Source organism: Zootoca vivipara, chromosome 10 (assembly GCF_963506605.1).
Source record: "Zootoca vivipara chromosome 10, rZooViv1.1, whole genome shotgun sequence".
Taxonomy (NCBI): Eukaryota; Metazoa; Chordata; class Lepidosauria; order Squamata; family Lacertidae; genus Zootoca; species Zootoca vivipara.
In genome coordinates, this window is record NC_083285.1 from 71527885 (window position 1) to 71541414 (window position 13530).

Here is a 13530-nt window from a genome sequence, read left to right on the forward strand (position 1 = left end):
CCTTGCAACTAGCTCCTACCTGGGAGCAGAGATAAGGCAGAGAAAGCGCCACCATGCCACCTCACCAGGGCCGTCTTACCCATAGGTGCTTGGGGTGCGGGGCACCCAGGCACCGGGCTCTTAGGGGCGCCAGGCCAAGAATCCGGGGCCTGAGAGTTGAGCTTGGGGAAGAGCCCGTCTGTCCGTCGGAGCGCCATGGCAGGCTCTCCTGATGCAGGTGGCTCTGCGCCACGAGTATAGGGGTTACCGAGCCAGCGAGACACTGAGGCGGCCAGCCGGCTCTGCCCTCCTGTGTGCCTGGGACTGGGCAACCTGGGGGGGGGAGACGGGCAGAGCTTTGCACCCCGGCGCCGCATATGCTTAAGACAGCCCTGCACCTCACCCTCCTGTCCTTGCAGTGAGGCGCTCTGGGCAACGCACATGGCTCCGGCAGTGCTTTCCTACCTTCCTTTTCCTCCCTTCCTTCTCGGGGGGCGGGGGGCAGTGGTGCTCTCCCCTCATTGGCAGGCTGAGGCAGAGCATGTGGGGGCATCCCTTGGCCAGCTGCAAGGAGGCAGCGCTGCAACCTCCCAGCCTGGGTATGGCTTGCTTCCCTACGGTTCTGGCCTCGACAAGGGAGCCTGTCCTGGGGGCACTTGGTTTCACCCCCTTTTCAATTTGCACTCGGGGTCACAGCCCCGTGTTACTGCTGCCCAGCCAGAGGTGCAGCTAGGTCTGGACTTTGAGGTGAAGGCCCACTGCTTACAGAGTCCCTAGACACCCCCTTGGAGAGAGGGAGGCAGTGTGGACAAAGGCAAGCGGGCCCAAGTCCCCCCCTGGCCTGCTGACCTCCGTAGCGGATGCCTCTGGTCACCATTTTTAAACAAGAGGTTATTTTAAACGAGGTTTCAAGGTTGGAGGGTGACGTTTGGGCACGCTCATGGTCGCAGAAGCCCCTTTCATTCTGCTCGCTTGGAGAAGAGCCTTATCTTCATTTTGCTGACTTGAAACATTCCGAGGCCGCCTTTCCCGAGGAGATGCCCTTCGGAGGAAGCTCGCAAACAAAACAAAAGATGATAAAAATAGAGCAAAACTAAAATCAGGGCAGGCCAACTGTTCTTTGCTGCTCTAATAGGAGGAAGGTTGAAACCGCATGAAATTGCGGGGAGAGAAGGGGCATGCAAAAGAATTTGTGCCTCACAACGGAAGGAAGGAATGCTCACGGCTGCCTAGAGCCTCCCCCCAGAAACCCCTTCCCAGCAAGGCCATCAGGCCCTTGGGTCTAGGACAACCTGCCCGCCCCCGTCACCCTCATCCTATTTCATCATGACGCAGAGGTTGGCTCTTGCCTGAGCCAAATAGAAACGGCTCCCTTCTCGCCTCGGGGTGAGGAAACAGATCCTGGGCTCCTGGCCCAGACTGTGTTGCCCGGGCCAGCCCAATGTGAGCGTTTAGCCCCCCCCCCCCGGGAGCTTCCCTGGCAGACAGGAGACGGGGATTTTAATGAGGCAGAGCGAGAGGCATGAAATGGCAAAGGTGCTTGACGTCAGCCGTGACGTGAGGAGGATATCGACCGGCAAGTCAGCATATTTAGGGACTGCCCTCCTGTTTAACCGCAATGGGTTTGTGTTTCGGGATGGGAACTGTTTCCCTAGAGTTTGAGAAGTTAATTTGAAGTTCACGTGATGGGCCAGAGTGATTTGGGTCTGGCATGGCAGAGAGCTGTCTGTCTTCTGGCAAAGGAGCGAAGGCCTCTGGGAAGGAAGGGCAAGAGCTACTGGGCATCTAATACATGCAGAAAAGTAAATTAATAAATCCCACGAGATGAGCCCAATGGCCCACCTAGGCCCGCATCCTTTTCTCACCATGGCTGAACAGTTTATTTATTGAACTTGTGTTCATCCACCTTCATCCACAAATCTCAGGGGGGTTCACGGTGTTATAAGCTCTTACAACAACGGCATAAAAACACAAAACACATCATAAAAACAAGAACAAAACAAGCCAATATCCCCCCTCCCCCCCACCTCCTCTGCACGTTCGCCTCTGCAAAAAGCAGCAAGCAGGATCCGAGCACAAGAGCAACTCTCCCCTCCTGTGGTTTCTAGCAACTGGGATTCAGAAGCACAGCTGCCTCTGACTGTGGAGACAGAGCAGAGGTGGGCAGGAGCTATCCATTGCCCTCCAAGAGTCATTTCGTTGTCTGGAGAGGTCACTTCCTGGTTTGCATGGACATGCCGTTTTTAACAGAGCCCAGCACCGGCTGGAAGAGCGCAGCTGTATGGAGGCAGAACCGGGGGTTGAAATTTTGTGCCCCAGACAATTTCGCACCCCTGTGGCCCCCCCTCATGCTATGCCACTGTTCTGGTGCTCAGATCTTCCTTGTGGGTTTCCCATTGGGGCATCTAGTCAGCCACTGTGAGAGCAGGATACTGATGCTGCTACTACTACTACTACTATTTATACCCCACCTATCTGGCTGGGTTTCCCCAGCCACTCTGGGCAGCTTCCAACAGAATTAAAAGCACAATAAAACATCAGATATTAAAAACTTCCCTAAGCAGGGCTGCCTTCAGATGTCTTCTTAAAGTCGGATAGTTTTTTCTTCCCTTGAATAAGGGCGTTCCACAGGGCAGGCACCACCACCAAGAAGGCCCTCTGCCTGGTTCCCTGCAACTTGGCTTCTCGCAACGAGGGAACCGCCAGAAGGCCCTCAGAGCTGGACCTCAGTGTCCGGGCTGAACGATGGGGCTGGAGACGCTCCTTCAGGTATACTGGGCTGAGACTAGATGGGCCATTGGCCTGATCCGGCCTGCTCATCGTAGGTTCCAATGTAATTATTTGCATCTTCAGCTTCCCCCTGCTGCCCCCTCGACTCTTAGCAACCCGCTATGTAATCCTACTGCCCCCCCGGGGGGGTTGCACCACCCACAATGGGAGCCAGGGCATTAGATCTCTCATGTAAGGCCTGTAAAGTGGAATAAAAGGATGCCCAGGTGGCGCTGTGGTTAAACCACTGAGCCTAGGGCTTGCTGATCAGAAGGTTGGCGGTTCGAATCCGTGACGGGGTGAGCTCCCGTTGCTTGGTCCCAGCTCCTGCTAACCTAGCAGTTCGAAAGCACATCAAAATGCAAGTAGATAAATAGGAACCGCTACAGCGGGAAGGTAAACGGCGTTTCCATGTGCTGCTCTGGCTCGCGAGAAGCGGCTTTGTCATGCTGGCCACATGACCTGGAAGCTGTACGCCAGCTCCCTCGGCCAATAATGCGAGATGAGCGCGCAACCCCAGAGTTGGTCATGACTGGACCTAATGGTCAGGGGTCCCTTTACCTTTACCTTTACCTTATGTATCTGAAGACGTGTGCAAGCGCACGAAAGCTCATACCAATAACAAACTTAGTTGGCCTCTAAGGTGCTACTGGAAGGAATTTTTAAAATTTTATTTTGACTATGGCAGACCAACATGGCTACCTACCTGTAGCTAAAGGGATGCCTGTTCCTCCTACATTGCAGGGGGCCCCCCGGGAGGTCCCTTCCAACTCTCTGATTGTGCGATAGATGCTCAAGGACCACAGTGCCTTCCAACGCCAGCACCCCTGGCTTCTGAAGCAGAGCAAGAGCAGGATCAGAACCCGTGAGTCAGGGCTCTCTCCCACGTCCCCATCTCCTCCTGCATTTCTCTTGCATCAGCTTGCAGCTATTACGCCGCCGCATGTCTCTGCTCTCAATTACCCAGCGAGGGAGCGGAGGGAGAGCGGCTGGCCTTGCCCCTTCCCAGAAATCTGCCCGAGGTGCCGGTCCCCTTGGGGCGCTCTGGTGCGTAAGAGGCATCCGACTCATTGGGCTGGGTAGTAAGCCTGTGCCACCGTCACCTCCCCGGGACACCCTGCTCTCCCACACCTGGCACTGGCTACGAGAGGGTGGTGCCAGAGCCCGGGCCAGGGCGCCGGATCTCTCCCCCCGCCTTCTTGGAAGGTGAGAAGCCAGGAACGCAGCAGGCCACCCGCCAAGGAGGCACAGCAGCTGGGGGAGAGACCCAGCCAGAAGGCAGCTTGGCTGGGAAAGGGATTCTGGCAGCAGAGGACCAGCAGAAGCAGCTGTTGCAAAGCCACTGGGCTGCCTTGTTATTTATTTCTTATTTATGATAGTCTTTCTGTACCGCTCAATCACAGAACACACTGAAGCGGCTGACTACATTTAAAAAGATCTTGAATGAAAGCGTTTTTTAAAGCCATTCAAAAGCAGAACAGCAAGCCTCCACAAACCATGATGCGAGATGTACTCGATTGCCTGTGTGGGTCCTGGAGGAATGGGAAAAGCTCCCAGCACTTGGCGTGGAAGGAGCCTGTTGTCAAACGAGCCTCGCTAACTCGGGGAACATTCCCTCTGAAATCTGAAGGTGGGAAAGAGACCTTTGCCTTTTGCATTAAAGCCAAGTGGTTCACACATACGGGGCAGGGGGAGAGAAAGAGAATCTGAATCTGTTTCACTAAGGACCACTGGACAAGTTCCCTTTCAAGTCTGCGGTTCAAACAACCCAGAAGTCACAGCTTTACATGATTAAGGACTCGCACCCATAGAGTCGTAGAGTTGGAAGGGACCCCTGAAGGTCTTCTAGTCCAACCCCCTGCACTTCAGGGATCTTTTGCCCAACATGGGACTCAAATCCACGACCCTGAGATTAAGAGTCTCCTGCTCTACCAGCTGAGCCATCCCAGGAAAGATTAATTCAAATTCAGGTTTCAAGTTCAAAAGTTTATTGTTCTAGCCAAAGGCCATGACAAACCTGTATTAGGCAATAGTATTAATAAAATAATAATAGAGAACATCCACCCACAATATAAAAACCCATAACATTGAAAAGACTTTGCCAGGTTCCTGAGCATTAAAATAATTAAACCTATGAATCACCACAATTTATAGTGATTTAATCTAACTCCTTTTTCCTGATTTTTTTTGTTTGCTTGCTTGTTTTGCCGCCAGTGCATAGAGGGCTACTGTGTTGGGAAGCTCTTATTGTGTCTCAAAAGAAACCAAACAGCTTCTGCCAGGTGTGCCTGCTTACTTGTGTGAACAAAGTTTTCAGAAAGCAATCTCTTGGTTCTCTGTATAAGGGGCAGGCTAGCAGGTGACGAGTCATGCCTTCCACCGGAGGTTATGTTTAGCCTGGAGAAGAGGAGACTGAGAGGAGAGAGGATAACCATCTTCCAACGTCTCAAGGGCTATCCCATGGAAGAGGGAGCAAGCTCGCTTTCTCCTGCTCTGGAGGGGAGGACTCGAACCCATGGCTGCAAGGTACAAGAAAGGGGTTTCCGACTCAACACCAGGAAGAGCAGAGGTTGGACGGCCATCTGCCATGGATGCTTGAGCTGAGATTCCTGCATTGCAGCGGGTTGGACTGGATGCCCTCTGGGGGTCCCTTCCGACTCTACCATTCTGTGATTCTATGGTTCTGTGTTCTTCCCTCTAGCAGCACAGAGCAGCATCTTCAGTTCTGCTAATCGTGGCGCTTGACCAGTCAGCCATTGCCCAGACATAGGGACTCGTTGGGAAAGCTTGTTCTACCCCCACAGATATGGGAACCCAAGAACTGGAAGAGACCCTCACCCTGAAGAAAACCCTATGTTGTTAGGCAGACATCCCACTGTTCTGCACAAATTTTCAAAATCTGACAGGCAGGCAGGAAGCAAGCAAAGTATTGCTGGCCTCAAAAATCACACAGAGTGATGTGAATTCAAACAGGCCATGCCTCTTTTGAAAACCCCCAAACCCCTTGGGTCTTCTGGTCAGACTCTCCCAGCCCTGCCAGTACGACAGGCCAACTTAAAAAACTGTAGGTATCCTACAAACATGTCGGCACACGGATTTCCATTTGCACAGTGGGACTTTCCACCTCTCCGCAATGGGAGTCCCACGCCCTCCCCAAACCTGCTCCAGGGGGTTGGGGAAAACCCCTGGAACAGTTTTTTTATGGGGGGGGGGAGAGAGAGCAGAAATCCTCACACTGACCGTGGTGCCACATGGCATGAAACCCAGCTTTCTTAACATTTAAAAATGCTTTTTGGATGTTTGCAATCGTTTGCAATTGCATTTCATTCTGAACTGTATGGGTTTTTTTTATTGCTTTGCTGCCCAGGGCTCCTTGGGGAGGGCAAGGCGGAATTTTAATAAATAAGAAAGGAAAATGAGTCAGTGGCAATGGAAGCCACAGCCGCCTCTGGCAGGCAAGGAAGGCCATCCGCATCTCCACTGAGAACTCGGCAGAAAAAAAACAAAACGCGGAATGTAAGAGCACAAGGAGAGCCCGGTGGATCGGGCCTATGGCCCCTCTGGTCCAACATCCTGTTCTCACAGTGGCCGAGCAGATGCCCCAGAGGGAAACCAGTGGCAGGATCCGTGCACAAGAGCAACACTCTCCCCTCCTGTGGTTTCCAGCAACTGGGATTCGGGACTGTGGAGGCAGGGCAGAGCCATTCTGGCTGGGAGCCACTGAGAGGCTTCTCCCCTTCCACAAATTGTCCAATCCTCTTTTAAAGGCACCCAAGTTGGTGTCTGTCCCTGCCTCCTGCAGGAGGGAGTTCCGCAGTTGAACCATGCACTGGGCAAAGAGGTTACTTTCTCTCGTCTGTCCTAGCTGAAGCGAAGGATGGAGCAGACCTGCTACCTTGTGGAACCGTAAGGAAACGAACCAGAGGAATTTGGAGACCCCCCAACGCCTGGCTTTGGGAAGAGGGAGCCTGCGGAAGTCACTAGAAGTTGCCATTTCGGCTGAATTTGGGGGAACCATTTGAAGCATCCATTGTATTGGGCAGCTGAGCTATTTCAATGGCTTTTTTTATTTATTTGCTCATTGCAAACAGCTTACGGCCTGTAAAATTTCGATAAGAAACCTGATTTGCAATGGGGGGGGTTGAATAATTTCCGATTGCAACTGCAGACTAATAGTAGCAAATGGGCAACCAGGGGCAAGCAGCTGGCGAGGCCTCCCTCCTGGCAGCAATCGCGCGGCAGCATCCTGCACTCCCTGCGGCCTCGTGGTCAAACGCAAGGGAGGCCCCACGCAGAGCACATTGCAGGGCTGGGATTTAAGAAGCTGCACTTCTCAAACCTTTGGAATCTGGCGGTGGCTTCCCTCAACCCCACGGACAGAAAGCCTGAGATGTACAAAAGCCTCAACTCCAGCCGGTCCCAGCTGTGCTGGCTGGAAGCTGATGGGCGCTGGAGTCTACAAACATCTGGTTGGAACAGATTTGGAGACAGCGGGGGACGGGGGGGAGTTGCGCTTGCAGCAATATTTCTGTGTGGGCAACAGCTGGAAGGGTTTTGGCTCTCCACCACGCCTGGCCTTGGGTTGCTGGGACATCCCAGGAGAAACCGTGAAAGGTGCTGAAGGAGCAAGGGTGGATTTGAACTCGTGCACGCATGGCCTACAGCCAGGGTGAGAAGGAGCCCGCCAGGGCCAGCCGGAAGAAGCTGCTCATTTCTATATCCATTGCACCTTTTTTTCCTTCCAAGGGGCTCTGAGGTGGTGGTGGGGGGTTCTCTTCCTCTCAATGTCATCCCCACTGCGGCCCTGTAAGCACACACCCTGCAAAGGGGAGCTTCATGGCCAAGTGGGAGCATTCGAACCCGGGTCTCTACCAGGTCCCTGTAGTCAAACTACTCTGACCACTGCACCACACTGCCTCTCGACTGCTCTCCCCCACCCAACCCCCCACAAAAATGTGGTTGGCTGCTTTACAATAAATGAAACTGAAGCAGTAAAAAAACCCCAGCGGGACTTTGGGCTGGGAGATCAGGGAGAGGGAGAGAGAGGTGGCCTGCCCCCCCACCCCCGTGCCCTCCAGCTAGCCAACCTTGCCCAGAGGTGGAGGGCGATGGGGGCCGGCGACATCTGGAGGGGCAGAGAGCCTCCCCTCAGCCCTGTTCCATGGATCGAGCGAGGAAGGTGGCCCCCCGAGACTCCCTCTGTTCCTGGGGGGGAAAGGTAGATTTTTAAATAAAAACCCTTTTATTAAAAAATGTCTGAGGTGATAACAACAGAGGCCTCTCTTGGTCAGAGATGGCAAAAATATACGGGGCAAATTTTCACCCGCAACACCCTCCTGTTTTCTGTCCTGCTGGTGCGTGTGTCTCTCCCCAATCCTGGGTCCTGCAAGCGCTTCCCGAAACCTCTGCCAACTAGCCCACTGGGCCAGCAGAGGGGGGCACTTTGGGGACCAGACCCCCCTCTATGTACCCTTGCAAAGAGAGCTCAGGAGGCTTCCTTCCACTGTCCAGTAGTCCCAAATGGCAGAGATAGGGGGTGGGGTGGATGGGTGGACGCTGTCCTTGCTGGGGCTCAGCCCCAGCCAGCCGTCCCTCTCCCCCCTCCACCCTCCTGGTCCCCCCAGGGCCTCCTTCAGTCCTCAAACCATTTGCTCCTCCTGGCCGCCACCTTGCTGTTGCCGCCGCCCAAGATCTTGCGTTTGTACTGCTCCACCAGGTGCTCAAAGCGGGTCTCCGCCTGGCTGCGTTTCCCCCGAGGTTGCTTCCTGGGCGCCTGCGAGGAGGAGGAGGAGAAGGAGAGCTGGGTCAGGAAGGGGGCGCCCCGTGGCTTGGCCAGGGAGGTTGGGGGTAGGGGCACTCGGGCAAACCCAGGGGGCAGGGGCGAGGGGAAGAGCGAGCCGGTGGAGAGCAGCAAAGCAGGTTTTTATCTCAGGCACCCCCTGCCCCGGGGAGGAGAAATCTGTCCAACCTAACCTTCCTGAATCGCAGCGGGTTGGACTAGATGACCCCAGGGTCCCTCTCAACTCTGCAAAATTCTAGGGTTCTGCAGAATACAGACCGCAGGCCTATCCACCGGGTTTTCTATGCTTCTCCGATTTTTGCAGTTTCAGCTCTGGCTTAAGGGGATCCACCTAGAAGTTGCCTTGCCTGAGGACACCCCCCCAAAAAAAAACATCCCATTGGCTGGCTTTATCTTTCAAGCCAGGGATGGGGGACATGGGGCCCTCAGCTGGTTTCGGGAAGGTCACCTGTCCTAGTCGCCAGGGCTGATGTTCAAAACACCCTTCTGTGTGCTGTTTGCAAGGCAAAGAATCCTAGAATCATAGAGTTGGAAGAGACCACAAGGGCCATCCAGTCCAACCCCCTGCCGAGCAGGAAACACCATCAAAGCATTCCTGACATATGCCTGTCAAGCCTCTGCTTAAAGACCTCCAAAGAAGGAGACTCCACCACACTCCTTGGTAGCAAATTCCAAACAGCTCTTACTCTCAGGAAGTTCTTCCTAATGTTTAGGTGGAATCTTCTTTCTTGAAGTTTGAATCCATTGCTCCGTGTCCGCTTCTCTGGACATAATAAACGGAGGCAAGCTTCTATCACCACCTAGAGACCTGTCTAGTCACAGAATCGTAGAATTGCAGTTGGAAGGGACCCCGAGGGTCATCGAGTGCAAGGTCTGAACCTGTGGCCGTGGCATTATCAACACCACGCTCTGACCAGCTGCACCAACTGGATTCCATCAGGCATTAAGGGGCTCCTAAAATCCATCACGTCCTCCTGTTTTATTGTTTAGTGCTATCTAACTGGACATTTTATTCTGTTTTTCCTGCTGCACTTCCTTGTATGTTTGGTTCTAAATGCCTGCATCTTGATTTCTCTTCTGCTTTAAATTCTCTTGCTGCGCTTTCTGTAAAACCACTTAGGGATTCTGCGTGTTCAGCGGTACATAAAATCACAGGCTCCTCCTAGAGCTGGAAGGGCCCAATCCCCTGCAAGGCAGGAATCACCATCAATATTAGATGATGAGAATGGGCTCCAAAAATGCATGCAAAAATGTGTGTTCTATGAAAGAAAAGCAGAGGAAATGGCTTCCTTTAGGGGAAGAGCAGGTACAAAATACATGAACAGTTCCAATGCAATTTTGGGGGTGGGGGTGGGGGTCTTTTTGTTTTTTCCTGCAGAACAGCCAGAGCAGAACTGAAGGTTGGAGAAAGCTGCAGGACCTCACGATGTGGCCAGGGGCCAGTCCCCCCCCCCCCCGCCCTCTGCATACGGAGAGCGGATTTTACTATCCATTAGGTCTCCAGGTTGGGAAGATTCAGGGCTGAGAAGACAAAAGTCCTTCTTCAAGCAGCACAGTTGAACCTGTGGAACTCACTGCCACAGGATGGCTTTGAAAGAGGAACAGACAAATTCATGGAGGAGGCGGAGGAGATGGCTACAGGATGGCTCCGCCTCCACAGCCAGAGGCAGCCAGGCATCCGAATCCCAGTTGCTGGAAACAGCGGGGGGGGGGGAGAGAGAGGAGAGAGTGTCTCTTGTCCTTGCAAGCTGCTTGCAGACTTCCCGTTTAAGCATCTGTATGTCCTCTGGGAGAAGAGACTGCTGGACTGGATGGGCTGCTGGCCTGATCTGATCCCTTCGGCCTGATCTTGGGTTTGGCTGTTGGCATGAAAGAGGCCGCCCCCCCCCCACATGTCCCCCACAACCTACTGACCTGCTTGGGCCCCTCGCGGATCTTCTTCTCCTGCTTGCGCATTGGGCCGGAGGGCGCCATCTTCTTTGCGGGGGGCTTCACTCCTCCCTTGTCCCGCTTCCTGCCGAGAGAGAGAGAGACGCAGCTCAGCAGACGGAGGGAAGAGGCCGGCCCACGGCTGGCCTCCCTGATCTAGGGGAGACCCAGGGCCCCAGAGGGGGCTGCTGACCCCCCCCCCGGACCACCTTCCCAACTCCCCCTCCAGCTCCCTGTCCCCCTTCAAGACACACCACATGTCCAAGCAGACAGGCTCTGGTGAGCACCCTCACCAGACCCTGCCCTGTGGGAATCCTGGAGCTCAGAGGCCAAATGCGGCCCCCCAGAGACCCTCTCCCTCCAGCGCCCTTGCCTGGCTGCAACGCGGCCCCCAAGCGGGACGACGCTTCTTCCTTGCCCAGAAGGAAAGGGCTGTGTGTTGTGTTGCGTTGCTGCAAAAACCGCCGCTTTCCGAGTGGCCGGGATGACCCCCCCCACTGTGCCAGAACTGCCCCCCATTGCTCCACCTTGTCCCACCCCCACAGGGGCGTGGCCCCCCGAAAGGATGCGCACGAGGGAACATGGCCCTTTCTCTGTATTGGCTTCCCCACCCTGAGGGCTGTGCTCCCTTAGCAGGAAAACATCTGAAAATGGGGGGGGGGGAGGCAGAGGAGGTGAAGAGCGGCCGGGGTTGGGGTTGGGGGAGAGAAGAGCAAAGACGGAAGGGAAACCGAGGCAGGGGCCAGGCAGGAGGGGAGGCGGGTCCTGAGGCCTTGACACAGAGCAGGGGGGTGCTTGTGAGTGGCTGCGGCAGCACCCTGCTCCCCCCCATGGGTTCATATACCCCCCCATTCCTGTTTCGGCCACTACCTGATCTTGGGGCCCCGTTTGGAGGGCAGAGGCAGGACTTTGCGCCGCTTCCTGCCGTCTGGCAGCTCCACCTGTTCCACTTCCGCCCGCGTCTGGAAACCCGCCCAGGGTATGGCCCCCTTCGCCGGCTGCCGGGGGGCTTCCGGGCGCTGCTCGGCTGCCGGGGAGACCCTGGGCTTCTTCTCGGGGGGCTCTGGCAGCTCCTCGTGCCCCTGAGGTGCCCCGTCCGCTTCTTTGGCCTTGGGGGGCTTCTTCTTCCATCTTCTGGTCGGCTTTTCGGAGGTGCTGGCGTTGGGCTGCTTGCCGGCCGCCCCCTCGGGGGGTTGCTTCTGCCTCAGCTTTTGCTGCACAGGAGAAAAGGGGGGCAGAGGTTTGTCCCACTGCAGGACCTCAAGGGAGCCCAGCGAGGGAGGGCACCCACTTACCGTATATTCTGGCGTATAAGACGACTGGGCATATAAGATGACCCCCAACTTTTCCAGTTAAAATATAGAGTTTGGGATATACTCGCTGTATAAGAAATACGACCTGGCGTATAAGACGACCCCCAACTTTTGAGAAGATTTTCCTGGGTTAAAAAGTAGTCTTATTCGCAGGAATATACAGTGTTTTTCAAATACAGTGGTACCTCGGTTTATGAACACAATTGGTTCCGGAAGTCTGTTCATAAACTGAAGCGTTCATAAACTGAAGCGAACTTTCCCATTGAAAGTAATGGAAAGTGGATTAATCTGTTCCAGATGGGTCCGCGGCGTTCGTAAACCGAAAATTCATAAACCGAGGTGTTCATAAACTGAGGTTCCACTGTACCAAAGACCCTTCTCTCCCCCCTCCCACCAGAGCACCCATTATTTTTTATTGATTATAGTTTGGTAATTCTTTATTGTAACGGTTAAGTGTAAACTGTTTAATCATTATGTCCTGATGCTTTACTGTTTACTATGATATTATAATGGATTGTTGAATATTCCTTTATTTGAGATAAGTTGCTTATTTCAAAGTTATGTTTCTAGTATGACTTTCTTTACACTGGATCAGGCAGTTATTACATTTGTGATCTTTGCTGCCTATTTTGTTGTTTCCTCAGCTTGTAGACTGCCTTGCGCAAAGTAATATAGAAAGGCAGTATACAAAACCGAAAGTGAAATGAAATGAATGAAAATCCTGCATCAGGATCACAGTTTGCAATATTCCAAGAATTGTAGAGTTGAACTGTAGAGTTGGACGGGACCCCTGAGGGTTAAACCCTGCTTAAAAATAGGGTTGCCATACGTCCGGACATGACCAGGATTCAGCCGTCTGGGCAGGAATTTCTTTAATGTCTGGGAAAACCTGGACATTAATTAACAACTTTTCAGTCCAGATTTTCACTTTCTATTTAAAACCTCCTTTGCATGAAAACGGCAATAAAAGCGGCCATAGGCTAATAATTAAACCAAGTTCTGACCAGTCAAAAGGTTAAAAAAAGAGGAGCAACGGGAATTGATTTGGAAGGACAACGGAGCATTTGGATTCCAGCTGTTCCCCCCAGTCACTCAACTCCTCCAAAGACAAAGTGGGAAGGTAACTCTGGAGGTGCAATGGCAGGACCCCACAAACAAAGGTGCCCCACGCAGGCTCCAGGGGGTAAGCAGAAATTTCAGACCTGCCTGGAGATACCACTGCAGGTGAGAAGAATGCGCAGAGCCCTCTGCCCTGCGGGTCAGGACCCCGGCCCCAAACAGCACCCTATGAAACTTCCCAGGAGGCTGCAAAGCTGGTAAAAGGTAAAGGTAGAGGACCCCTGGACAGTTAGGTCCAGTCAAAGGGGTTACGGTGCTCATCTCACTTTCAGGCCGATGGAGCCGGCGTTTGTCCACAAACAGCTTCCCGGGTCGTGTGGCCAGCAGGACTAAACCGCTTCTGGCGCAACCAAACACCGTGACAGAAACCAGAGCGCACGGAAACGCCGTTTACCTTCCCACCGCAGTAGTACGGGAGCTCACTCTGTTGTGGGGATTCGAACCGCCAGCCTTCCAATCGGCAAGCCCAAGAGGCTCAGGGGTTTAAACCACAGCGCCACCCGTGTCGCAAAGCTGGACACCCCCCAGAGCTGCAAAGGCCCCTTGCCAGGGCTGAGTCCCAACCAATTCCTCTCCTTGGTACAGGATTCCCCCTCCCCTCGCCCTCGGCAGCCATTCGCA

The 13530-nt window shown here is 53.9% G+C and overlaps 1 protein-coding gene across 1 annotated transcript in view; it reads right to left on the minus strand.

The window, feature by feature from the left end:
- Positions 1 to 2024: 2024 nt before the first annotated feature.
- The window catches only part of RBM28 (RNA binding motif protein 28), a 29036-nt gene continuing 17530 nt past the window's right edge, over positions 2025 to 13530 (minus strand). Inside the window, exons 17-19 of the mRNA XM_060279355.1 lie at positions 11348 to 11691; positions 10463 to 10562; positions 2025 to 8521 (exon numbers count right to left, since the gene is read on the minus strand). Coding sequence (XP_060135338.1) covers positions 8381 to 8521; positions 10463 to 10562; positions 11348 to 11691 — 585 coding nt within the window. The 3' untranslated portion in view covers positions 2025 to 8380. The remainder of the gene's footprint in view (positions 8522 to 10462; positions 10563 to 11347; positions 11692 to 13530) is intronic.